This window comes from Salvelinus namaycush, chromosome 29 (assembly GCF_016432855.1).
Source record: "Salvelinus namaycush isolate Seneca chromosome 29, SaNama_1.0, whole genome shotgun sequence".
In the NCBI taxonomy this organism is placed as follows: domain Eukaryota; kingdom Metazoa; phylum Chordata; class Actinopteri; order Salmoniformes; family Salmonidae; genus Salvelinus; species Salvelinus namaycush.
Window position 1 is genome coordinate 781,501 of NC_052335.1, and position 12,785 is coordinate 794,285.

The 12,785-nt window shown below is 43.2% G+C and overlaps 1 protein-coding gene across 2 annotated transcripts; it reads right to left on the reverse strand.

Moving 5' to 3' along the window:
* Positions 1 to 900: 900 nt before the first annotated feature.
* On the reverse strand, positions 901 to 12,256 carry LOC120024041 (sialomucin core protein 24-like). 2 transcript variants are annotated; one of them, XM_038968140.1, is made up of 6 exons: positions 12,035 to 12,254; positions 11,010 to 11,075; positions 4,475 to 4,576; positions 3,847 to 3,969; positions 3,584 to 3,664; positions 901 to 3,374 (listed from the first exon to the last, which is right to left on the reverse strand). In XM_038968140.1, the coding sequence occupies exons 1-6, from the start codon at positions 12,102 to 12,104 to the stop codon at positions 3,199 to 3,201; spliced, it is 618 nt and encodes a 205-aa protein (XP_038824068.1). In that variant the 5' UTR covers positions 12,105 to 12,254; the 3' UTR covers positions 901 to 3,198. The 2 variants fall into 2 exon arrangements, with proteins under 2 accessions (XP_038824068.1, XP_038824069.1); XM_038968141.1 differs by lacking the exon at positions 3,847 to 3,969 and having other exon boundaries at positions 12,035 to 12,256.
* Positions 12,257 to 12,785: the final 529 nt, after the last annotated feature.

Here is a 12,785-nt window from a genome sequence, read left to right on the forward strand (position 1 = left end):
GTCTGAAGCCCCAATAGCATCATTCAACAGAAAATATTAAATTTCCATTTGTTTGACATGCATTAATGCAGGAAAAAAAGCAAAACAAAACTGAGAAGCCATTGCAAGTGAATGCTACTGAAAAGACTCAAAGAATACTCAATCTTGCCGTTACATGATTGAAAGTTCAAACCTTTAAGGTAAATCAACTGAATGACATGATAGCTCTATGTACAAAGGGGACAAACGTCACACTATTAGCAGCAAGCTAATCAAAGAACTAGACACATACTGTTTGCACTGTAAACTTGGGAAACCTAGTCACTGCTTTTCTGTAGTTCAACACCCGTCTCAGCCGGCACTACATTTATAATAATAAAAATTAAAATAAAAAGTTGAGTGCTCCCCTAAGATGCCTCAATAGGAGAAAAGAAAACTCCCAAAATGCAAAGGACAATGTCTCAACATTAAAATTCACTTAAGTTCAGGGACCAGCTATTATTAAGTCAGTTATTTGACACTTTCAAAACTCTGTCCAATTTATGCATGACTCCAGAAAACATGAGTTTACTAAGCTTAAAAATACAGGTAACTGCCAAAATAAAGGAAACACCAACATAACGCGTCTTAATAGGGCGGTGGCCAGAACAGCTTCAATGTTCCTAGGCATAGAAGTACAAGTATCTGGAACTGGAGGGATGCGATACCATTCTTCCATGATAATTTAAAAAAATGTGGTGTTTTGTTGATGGTGGTGGATCCAGCAGCCTCTGATCCAGAATCTCATTGGTGAACAACTAGATTGAGATCTGGTGACAGAGACACCAGTGGCGGCTGCTGAGGGGAGGACAGCTCATTATTTATTTCACCAGGTAGGCAAGTTGAGAACAAGTTCTCATTTACAACTGCAACCTGGCCAAGATAAAGCAAAGCAGTTCGACACATACAACACAGAGTTACACATGGAGTAAAACAAACATACAAACATAATGGCTGGAACGGCGCGAATGGCATCAAACCATGTTTGAGTTGTATGTGATACTATATACCGATTCCGCTCCAGCCACTACGAGCCCATCCTCCTCAATTAAGGTGTCACCAACCTCCTGTGAGAGACACACACCATTCACTCAAGTGTTTCATTTATTTTGGCAGTTACCTATAAATGCCTTTCCACCTTTATTATTTTCAAAAACACAGGTTATTAGAATGTGTCTGTACAATATGAGGGGGAACTAGCAATTAGGGAGCTGTGTGGAACTTAGGCCCTACATTTAATGAAACAAAATATATTCAGTCTGCATAGGGGATACTTTTCAACCAATGGCATTCTAAATCAATTTATAGCTAATAGGTCTTCATCCATCCAAAACCATGAGGAGCAACTACTGTATCTATCTACTCTTCAATAATAAAAGGCTCTTCAGTACAGCTGGGATACTAGGGTTCTCAGGGTTGGGCTCAATTCCATTTCAATTTAGTCAATTCATAAAGTCAACTGAAATGTAAATCATTCCCAAACATTTTCTATGAGGAAAATGTGGACTTTCAGTTTACTACCTGGATTGGCTGAATTAAAATGGAACGGAGGCCAACCCTGGTTCTGTTCTCGCGATACTGCTCCTGTCCTGTGTCCAGGCTGCTTTTACTTCACGACACTCACGCCTCAGCCAGGAGGAAGAGGAGCATCATCATAATCCTCCCTCATTCCCACCGCTTTAGGTAACAGACATTTAACATTAAAAGGCACTTTGCTTCCAATACTGTCAGCATCAAGGTGCATGCCGTCTTATCTTCTTCCATCTCCATTCAACACAATCATTTATACTTCTGACTTATTTATCATTCCCATATATTTACTACAATATTTTATCTGTAGACCCCTTCAACCGTATCCTAAAGACTTGGCTCATTGTGATTTCCTTCCTGTTAAAAGGAAGGTGGTGGGTCAAGGGGTCACCTCCAGTCTAGTGGTCCGACTCATCACTGCAATCTGTTTGGCTGAAGTCAGTAAAGATTTTGGGGGGGGGGGTTGACTTGGGTTTATTGCATCGAGCTGCTCTTTTGGCAGTGTGTAGTGTGTTCTGTTTCCCAAACGCACACACAGCACTGTGTCTTAACACCAAGAGAGCCCAACTCATCCTCCACTTAAGATGGGGGCATCTACATAAATAATATTCTAACTTAAGCAGGGCTCTATGCTGACTTTTTTTGTGCACCGAAGTTGAAAAATGTAAACACACAAAGGAATTTAGTAGCACAACGCTAAATATTTGAGGTAATAAAGCTAGAATCATAATTTTTCCTACGCGCATCGGTGCTCCTAAATAAATTTTTAAAATCCAGTTCACACAGCAAAATATTTACACGCATATGTGAGTAAAGTGGTCGCACTGTAGAGCCCTGCTTAGAAGACGGACCATTGCTTTTAGTTCTCCTTACTTTAACAGGTATCTCTGCCATCAGATGAATACAACCTCTTTATAAAGGAGTTGTGAAAACACCTACCCAGATCTGTCCCATGACAAACAAGAAAAAAAAGCTATGCTATATCATCCAGAGTCATCTAGTTCCAAAAAATAAAGGGGGAGGGGACCTCAATCAAACAGTGTTTCCAAAGCGTAACCAAGGTGCATGAACAAGCTAGTACTCCAAAGCTGTGGCAGCCCCACTATACACCAGCGGAATTGAAAGTTTACATAAATTACTATTGGGTCTATTAATGGCAGGCCAGGCAGGTAAAACATTAAGATAAAGGGCCAGGGGAGTGAAGCAGTAAACAAGTCCGCTTTTCATCCAGTCAGCACACAGGAGAATAGCCACAATGACTCACTGCAGGAGGGGGGGGGGGAAGAGGAGAGGGGGAACGAGAGAGAGGGGTGGGGAGCGAGAAGAGGGGATGAGAGACGGGGACTCTATAGTGATGTAATCCTCTGTTGAAGGCTCAAATGCCACTGCGCTGGAGTTCACTTCAGCTGCACCAGGGTGTGAGAAATGTGTAGCGAACTACGTACAGTAAAAGATGTGGTGCACTTGTGGGTGTGTACAGTTTATAACCTTGTGTATTTAAGCTACAGGCCTAAACCACAGGTTGGTACCGCAATGGCATTAGGCTTTTGGGAGAAACACTGATTGAAAACACTGATAATCACAATGGCCAGGGGTTAGGGTGTTCATAGTGGGCCCAGGAGTAGGTATTGTGGAGGTGGAGTGGGTTCTTCAGAGGGTGTGGTAGTTGCGGTCCTTGGACTTGCAGAACTTGTAGAGGAAGAAGACCACGGCCTGCAGGCCCAGGACCAGCACTATGCCCCCAATGAAGCTCGCTGCGTCAAATGTGGAATTCTTATGAGGCGCTGGAGAGGGCCCCACAGGTGACGCGGTGGTGACACTGACGTCTGCACAAGGAGGGAGAGAGCCAAATTGGTTATATCACTGTATGAGCCACTAGCCAGGGTTAAGTGGATATAGAACCATATTGATAATACACAGGTGGAATTCAGTTTTTATTCAGTAACACTTTCTATGGAATCCTTGGTGCTCTACAAGCAGCCATAAATAAAAGTCTCTTGATTTCATACCAGATTGGGCTGGCATGGGAACTTACTTGAAGCTTGCGTTGCGGCAGAGACTGGGAAGGTGCCGTTAGTGGCGGGCTGGGCAGTTGGTACTACAGTGGGCAGGTCAGCTGCAACCAGCGGTGAGATGTCAGTTTAGTATCATTTCACTAAATGCATATACTAGACATACAAAAACAACATTTCATCTTATTTAAATTTGACATACAAAAACTCCCTCAAAAGAATCAAGTCACACAGCAAACATACAGATTTTAGGGGAGCAGACGGGATGCTGCTTTGGGCTGGTTACCTGCGGTGGGCTCAGGCTCGGGCTCAGTGGTGCTGCTGTTAGTTGCATTGGCCGTAGGGGTAACTGGAGCAGCAGTGGTAGGAGAGTGGGAGATTGTGGGTGGGGCAGGGATGTCAGTTACAACTGTAGTAGCAACAGGTGGAGATCCCATTGAAGCGACGGACACCGTGAGATAGACAGGGTAAAAAGCAGGAAAGAAGGAGATCGCCAGGTTATGGCAGTGTCTATGTCTGAATAGTCCCAAAATGATTCCTTCCCTTTCCTTCGTGCCTTCCCTTGTGATCTGACAGGGCTAGATTGGTGAATGTAAGGGTGAATTCATTTAAGTAGCTTTCACCCATTTAATCCTTTTGGACCAGTGGAAGGATGAGGGATGGGAGGAAGGAGCCATGGGGTGGAGAATGGCAGGGACAAAGGAATTAGGAAAGAAGGGAAGCATTTGAGTGTTGAGACAAAGCAACTAAGACCACAGAACAAAGATATAAAATCTCTACATATGCCTAGATCAGTCACTTACCGTTGAAGGTAGACTTGTGTCATGTTAACAAAGTGAGTCACCGGAATGACAAAACATCTAATCCCTCTGGAGAGGCCTTTAAATGAACCAGGTGATGGTATTAGTCCTTACCTGAGCAGGTTTCATTAGAGCAGGTGCCCACGGTCATGTTCTGACCGTTTATGGACGTGATGTTGACACAGGAAACATTGGAGACCGTTGGAGTTTCTCTAACTGAACAGGGGGATAAAAGAAAAACACAAGCACAAATAAAAGATGTGATTGTGTGCGCTCTACAGGAAACAACAAAGACAAGAAAATATGTGTGTAATAATTTCCAAAAGATTCCTTACACTAAACCTGACACCCCATGGAACACGAGCAGTTTAACAACACAAGGATCATCTTTGTTTTCAGTCAAATGAATTAGCACATGGTGAGATTTTAATTAGATGGTTGTCAGCTCAGGAGTCTATAGTGTGTGTGTTCCTTCTCACAGTCCTCCTTCCTGGAAAGTCCTGAGTCAAAGCCCGTTCCCCCTCCCAATGCATAATCTTTCCATTACTGATTAATCCAAGGGTGTGCATGTGAGAAGGCGAGAGAAAAAAAAGAGTGAGATGTGTGGAGGTACAGGAAGAGACTTGAAAGGACCAGAAATCCTAGCCTCTGAGCAAAACCCATTGCTCTGGACATCAGCTACGAGAAGTGACACTGACTAACCCTGTTAGTCTTCATTTAATCCTTAAGAGTCTAAACACAACCAAAACTGGAAAACTGAACCAAAACAGAAAATGTATGACAGCTCTCTGCTGGAAAAAAATGAGTGTCTGATATTCACCTCTGGTGACACAGATCCTCACATGACCAATCTGGTCTGGCCTCACTATAAAAACAGCGTGAAGACAATTAGGCTAAGTTGACTCGCTGCTGCTCATAGCAAAACATCGACACAAACAGAAACCTTGGTGATCTCTTATACCCTTCCTGTTCTGTACTGGGAGTGTTGCCACTACCCTTGCAAAGTGTCTGTGACCCCACTACTATCAGTGTATCCAGCAGGCACTCTATTGGCGGAGGGGGTAGAAGGGTCCGTTACCTCACAGGCAGCTGTGAACGATGGAACTCACTCTCACACACATTTCAGAAGGATTGTGACATCATGCTAGGGGCATCCAGTGAGAGAGCAGAGAGGACGCTTGTTAGAGGAGAAACCATTAAGGCTCGTAATACCGATGCGTAAGTGCGCCTTGTGTTTCTTACATCAAGACCACTGAGCTAAACCAGCTGACACATGTAGCTCTGCGGCATTAAAGTACAGCCTTCAGAACAAAATGGTGTCACTGACGGCAATGCATTGTTCACATGAAATCCCTAAACCAAAGACAAATCTGATAATAACAGTGGGGTTGACTAACTCACCACAGCGAGTTGGGTTATTACCTAGGCCTAAGTGAGCTGGGTGTACTTTAGAACGGCCACCTCCATAGTGAGTCTGTGAGCTTTCGGATTTGCTGAGTTCATATCTAATAGGCGATCTGCTGGGGAATTGTGAGAAGCATTAGTTCAGTCCTAAGACCTACTGTGTGGTTAGAGATGTTAGTTCGGGTGTGTGTGTGTGTGTGTAAGAGTGACTGGAGTAGTGGTGAGAGTTGTTTGTTCTGGTGTGTGACACGGTGCTGTAGGATTTTGTCTGTGTCGTTGTGGCTGCTAAGAGGAGCGAATATGAGCCACACAGCCACTCTAAGAACTAAGGCTGGGAATTGCCAGGGACCTCCCAAGACAATATATTCACGATACTTAGGTGCCGATACAATATGTATTGCAATTCTGTGTGTATTGCGATTCGATACTGTGATTTCATTGTGATTCAGTGATCCAAAAATATTGCTGCAGAGTGACAAGAGCCATGAGAAAATGTATTTTGATCAGACATGGAAATAAGTGCTGAAAACAAATTGTCTCCCTACGTAAAAAAAAAAAAAAAAAAAAACTATTAGAACAGGCTATGAAGGGAAAATACTGGAGTTTTGGTGCAGGTACAGCAGACTAGCACTAAAATAATATTGCAAGTGTCAATACAATACATTCAACAACAAAAATCCCAATATTTTCCCCCATCGCTACTAAGAACCCAAAGCAGATACTTTCTATATCTCCACACTCAGTTGTACAGGTGACCCATATAAGATGTGCGCATTCACACGGATGTAGCACACGGATACCATGCTCATTTCCTGTCACTGTTCCTTTACATTTTGAGGTGGTGGTCATGGTAACGACAGGTCATTGGCAACAAAGATATGACCCAAATAAATCCGATCATCGAGACAGAGGAGCATCAGTGGGAAAATACCCAATTTTCATACTTGAGTAAAAGTAAAGATACTGTACCTTAATAAAAAATGACAAGTGAGTCACCCAGTAAAGTACTACTAAAGTATACTTAAGTATCAAAAGTAAAAGTATAAATCATTTTACATTCTATATATACACTGCTCAAAAAAATTAAGGGAACACATAAACACAATGTAACTCCAAGTCAATCACACTTCTGTGAAATCAAACTGTCCACTTAGGAAGCAACACTGATTGACAATACATTTCACATGCTGTTGTGCAATTGGAATAGACAAAAGGTGGAAATTATAGGCAATTAGCAAGACACCCCCAATAAAGGAGTGGTTCTGCAGGTGGTGACCACAGACCACTTCTCAGTTCCTATGCTTCCTGGCTGATGTTTTGGTCACTTTTGAATGCTGGCGGTGCTTTCACTCTAGTGGTAGCATGAGACTGAGTCTACAACCCACACAAGTGGCTCAGGTAGTGTAGCTCATCCAGGACGGCACATCAATGCGAGCTGTGGCAAGAAGGTTTGCTGTGTCTGTCAGCGTAGTGTCCAGAGCATGGACCTCCAGCAGGCCACAAATGTGCATGTTTCTGCTCAAACGGCCTGCTGGAGGTCATTTTGCAGGGCTCTGGCAGTGCTCCTCCTTCCACAAAGGCGGAGGTAGCGGTCCTGCTGCTGGGTTGTTGCCCTCCTACGGGCTCCTCCACGTCTCCTGATGTACTGGCCTGTCTCCTGGTAGCGCCTCCATGCTCTGGACACAACGCTGACAGACACAGCAAACCTTCTTGCCACAGCTCGCATTGATGTGCCGTCCTGGATGAGCTACACTACCTGAGCCACTTGTGTGGGTTGTAGACTCAGTCTCATGCTACCACTAGAGTGAAAGCACCGCCAGCATTCAAAAGTGACCAAAACATCAGCCAGGAAGCATAGGAACTGAGAAGTGGTCTGTGGTCACCACCTGCAGAACCACGCCTTTATTGGGGGTGTCTTGCTAATTGCCTATAATTTCCACCTTTTGTCTATTCCAATTGCACAACAGCATGTGAAATGTATTGTCAATCAGTGTTGCTTCCTAAGTGGACAGTTTGATTTCACAGAAGTGTGATTGACTTGGAGTTACATTGTGTTGTTTAGGTGTTCCCTTTATTTTTTTGAGCAGTGTGTATATATATATATATATATATATATATATATATATATATATATATCACAGATTGAAACGCTATTAGCGCGCACCCCGCTAACAAGCTAGCCATTTCACACCGGTAACACTAATATTTCATATCTCCCTAGGTTACGATGCTGTAGCGTGCTTTTCCCCTTATCGATATATATATATATCAGACACGTGAATTTTCCTGCTAGGCATTTGAAATGTAACAAGTACTTGTGTCAAAATTGTATGGATTAAAACATACATTGTTTTCATTAGGAATGTAGTGAAGTAAATTTGTCAAAAATATAAAACACTAAAGTATAGATATCCCTAAAATGAACATGAAAGTATTTTTACTTAAGTGGATCTTTCTATAAACTAGGGTACCAGCGAGCATTTCTTGTAGTGGACAACTGTTTGGCACTTTTTACAAAGTCATTAATAAATTAGCCTTTTTTTCTCATGTGAATACATTAAGATATAAAAGGGGAACACATAAGTTTAATCACAACCTATGCTTTAAGTTCCCATATGTGTCAAAAATCATGTGACATAAAGCACTACCTTTCCTTACATTTATGATACTGTTATATCATATACTAAGCATTTAACATTTGAATTACACATTGACCTTCATCCTGTGAAATTCCTGGATATTGCTGTTGGACTCTTTCTGTATGGAGATCTCGGGAAGTTCACTGTAACCTAATGCAACAGTTTTGCTTCCGTCCCTCTCCTCGCCCCTACCTGGGCTCGACCCAGGGACCCTCTTCACACATCAACAACTGACACCCTCGAAGCATCGTTACCTATCGCTCCACAAAAGCCATGACCCTTGCAGAGTAAGGGAAACTACTTCAAGGTCTCAGAGTGACGTCACCGATTGAAACGCTATTAGCGCGCACCCCGCTAACAAGCTAGCCATTTCACACCGGTAACACTAATATTTCATATCTCCCTAGGTTACGACACTGTAGATTGCTTTTCCCCGCAACTAGATTTTGAAACGCATACAATCTCTGCCTAGTCCTAACATTTTTTTTCTCATTCCTCTATTCCCTTTCCTTCATTCCCTCTCGTCATCTTCCTGACATTCGACCCGGCTTCCTCTCCCGTCTCTGGGATTGGAACAGTCTTCATCGAGGTCCACAGTGACATGGTGTGTGTGTGTCCGAGTAGTACACACGGAGCTCTGTTATGCACCATTGTTCGGCGTCATACTTGCTCAGGCCTACTAGAGGCCTTTCAGAAAGCATCCCAAATACATTCACTCTCTCAAACACAAACAGTGACACAAACGCCGAGGGCCTTGATCCAGCTCAGTCCTCATTCCACGTAATCAAGGAGGCTAGTATGTCTAGAACCTTGACTATAAGCCAACTTACCACACCCACAACTCAGTATTTTACAGGAGTGTCTAATTAGTTTGCAATATTAATTATGCAAATCATGACAGACAGAGGCTCTTTATAAAAACATCCCACAACCCTTGGTAGCTTAAGTGGCCCAACCTATTAAAAAACACACAAGCAGATTTGCTTGGGTTCTTCCGAGTCTCACACACACAGGGGTATGACCACAGCTGCTCACTTATCATTTAGCCAGCGCTCATGGGCTAGGATCTGAGCTTGGCTTAGAAAACCCCATAAAATAAAACTTCATTTACTGGGCTGATAACATCCACAGGCAAACAAATCCATTCTCCGTTCCACATTCTGATAAAGCAGTGGCTTGGACTACAATGCCACAGTAACAGGCACACTTTGAGAGTAGAGTTGGTTGGAGAGGAGAGTTTGGTTGAGTCAGTCAGAGCAGCAGGGAACAACCTCAAAGCAATAGGCTGGCTATATAAAGACTGTTATACTGCATACTGTATGACTCAGGCCTGTAGGAGCTTAATATATCACATTCGACCAAAGCAAAGACCGAAGCCTAAAAACAAACAAGCATCCCCATTGGAGATCACATACGCACACTATCCTGCATAGTCAAGACATTTTTCAAGTCTGACCGGCACTCCCATTATCATAATGAGATTACTACATAGAAAAGTGTCCTTGTCCAAAGACCATAAGATATTTCTTTACTCTTAAATGGCTGGTACGGAAGGGATTTAGGCCAAATGTCCTAAGCTGACACTTATTGGAGGACAAACGTGTCTGTTCACTGCCTTTGTCCAATTCCTTTTTACCCCTTTTTTCGTGGTATCCAATTGGTATTTACAGTCTTGCCTCATCGCTGCAACTCCCGTACGGACTCAGGAGAGGCGAAGGTCGAAAGTCATGCGCCCTCTGAAACACGACCCACCCAAGCCTTACTGCTTCTTGACATAATGCCTGCTTAACCGGGAAGCCAGCCACACCAATGTGTCGGAGGAAACGCCGTACACCTGGCGACCGTACACGAGCCCGGCCCAACACGGGAGACGCTAGAGCGCGATGAGACAAGGACATCCCTGCCGGCCAAACCCTCCCCTAACCCGATCGAGGCCGGGACAATTGTGTGCCGCCCCATGGGACTCCCGGTAGATGCCCGGGTGAGACAGAACCTGGACTTCAACCAGGATCTCTAGTGGCACAGCTAGCAACTGTGATGCAGGTCAAAAAGGAATTGGATGGTCCTCCCAAGTGGCGCTGTGGTCTCAGTCACTGCATCTCAAAATGGCTAAATCTTGATCCTTTGGAATGACTTGGTCAAAAGGCAGGCTCCACTGGCTTACAATCTACCTGAAAGAGACTGGTACTGTCTGGTAGTTCAATGATCATAACCCCAAAATACAGTACATGGACCAGGAAATTATAGGCCTGGGCTTACACATTAAAGTCAAAATGTATGCCTCCTTATTACAATATCGCACACGTGTAGAAAATGATCGACACTGCCATACCGACCACTTACCGCAGGCATTTTGCGGATATCGTTCATAGACTACACTAGAGAAATGTGAAGCTTGAAATGAAATACATTTCCTAATATGGGTGATTGTTAATGGGACAATTGATGGCTACAACCATCAAACCAGTAGCAGTAGTTTAAAGGATAATGTGTATTAAAAAAAAACAGTGGTGCACATTAATGTTATTACATCAATTCAGGCAATTTAACACAATATGGATTTTTGTCCATATATCACCCAGCTTTAACGGGTAGGTACTACTTACATGTGCAGTTCAACCATTGACAGTCACCGACACAAGTTTCACAAGCGAGTTCAGCACATCCATCATCTGAAAGGGGAAACAGCAATCAACATACAAGTAATTAGAAGTGTATACAAAGGTTAGTTGTAATAGACCAGAATTGTCACCAATGAGAGAATTAGCCCAACTGATGGATATAGACCAAATTGGACTTGCCAGGGAGATATTTACTTAATAGGCACAACCTTAGATACTCATCAACTGTAAGTACGTTAGTCACAGGGAGTGGTACATTTACTTAGCTATGATTTCTGGTAGATGACTGCCTACGAGGTGAGAAAGGGCATGTCAATCTCTAACGTTGGTTTATGACATTTAAAACACCTGTGCGTGGAAAGAAGAGGGACTGAGAAACCCGCTGTCCCAATGGCGGAGATTAATATTTATTGTCCCTCTGTCCGTGTGACTTATGTAGCTTGACCTGTGATATTTTTGGTGAAATATAGCTATAGATTAATAACGCAATATAAATTAAAATGTGACGCAAGGCTGACAGGCAAGCAAGGGCCAGCTGGCCAACAAGAGCATAGCTGGCCATTTCACTAACCCCCCCCATCTTCTAAAGTTATGTTGTCGAAAGGGACAATAACCAAAACTCTTATTAAACAAATACATATATGTGCCTGTTATTTCAGGGTTGCTGACTATAGTAGTTTTGTCCTAAAAGCTAGCAGCTATGACGATATCAAGCAGCCCACGTTGGCTATGTCGCTTGTATTCTGAATAAAGGCTAGAGGGCTAGCTCAGCTGGCTAACGTTACACATCTATCATTAAAAACAAACAAACTTGACAACACGTATGATTCCCACAAATCGTTTATAGAAACAGTTTGCTGTCACATTCGGGGCAACTAGAACGACATGTGGCATAAATATGCACTCAAAACGGCTCGCGCATTTATGTATACGAGCTAGCGCTTAGCTCGCAGGCTTTCTAACGCAGAGAGCGCAAAAACAAGCTGTGCTTTACTAGGTCGCAAACTTACCTACGTTCGCAACTATTGTTGCAGTTACCAAGGCGAGGACTAATGTAACGTAAACAAGTTTTAAGTACATGTTTAATTTATATCTTCCCCCAACTTGTTCGTCGTTCCACCGGATGTATGCAGAGTCGCGAGAGAGAACTGATTTCTGCTGGATACGGGTAGTCTGATGCTGTTGCTATCTAACTGTCTACTTCCTTCTACCAGAGATACTCACTTTTGAGGAGATGGGAATTGTATTAACGCCTATTGTGTTTTTGCCCAAGGGTTGTCATTTGGCCGCGCGGTGCATTCTGGTAGATTTTGGCACAGGTGCGGATCGGAGTCATTTAGGCGATTGCTCCCAAAAAATAAAAGTTACGTGAACGAAAAGTACAATATTACACATATTTCCGAGGTATGAGATGCGCAACTTATTCTCTGGAATATCGTATAGTTTTGTAATCGTAACATTACGTACTTTCGACGAAAACAGTCAGGTTTCTCATATCCGGACTTTTAGAATGGTTTGCGTTACGATTAGTTTAGCAACCACTTGACGCAGCATAACAACCTGAACACAATTGGTCGACAGTGCTGGGCGGAGCGTTATACGTTTACACCCAATTGTCGATGGTATTATTTTCTCCTCCTTTTCGAATATCTCTGCTTCTACACAGGTCATGTGGCTCTTTTTACTGCTTGCTTGCGGCAGGGTTGCCATGTCCGCGTATTTTTTGCTAATTTGTCTTCATTACAAACTATGTCGCGGGTG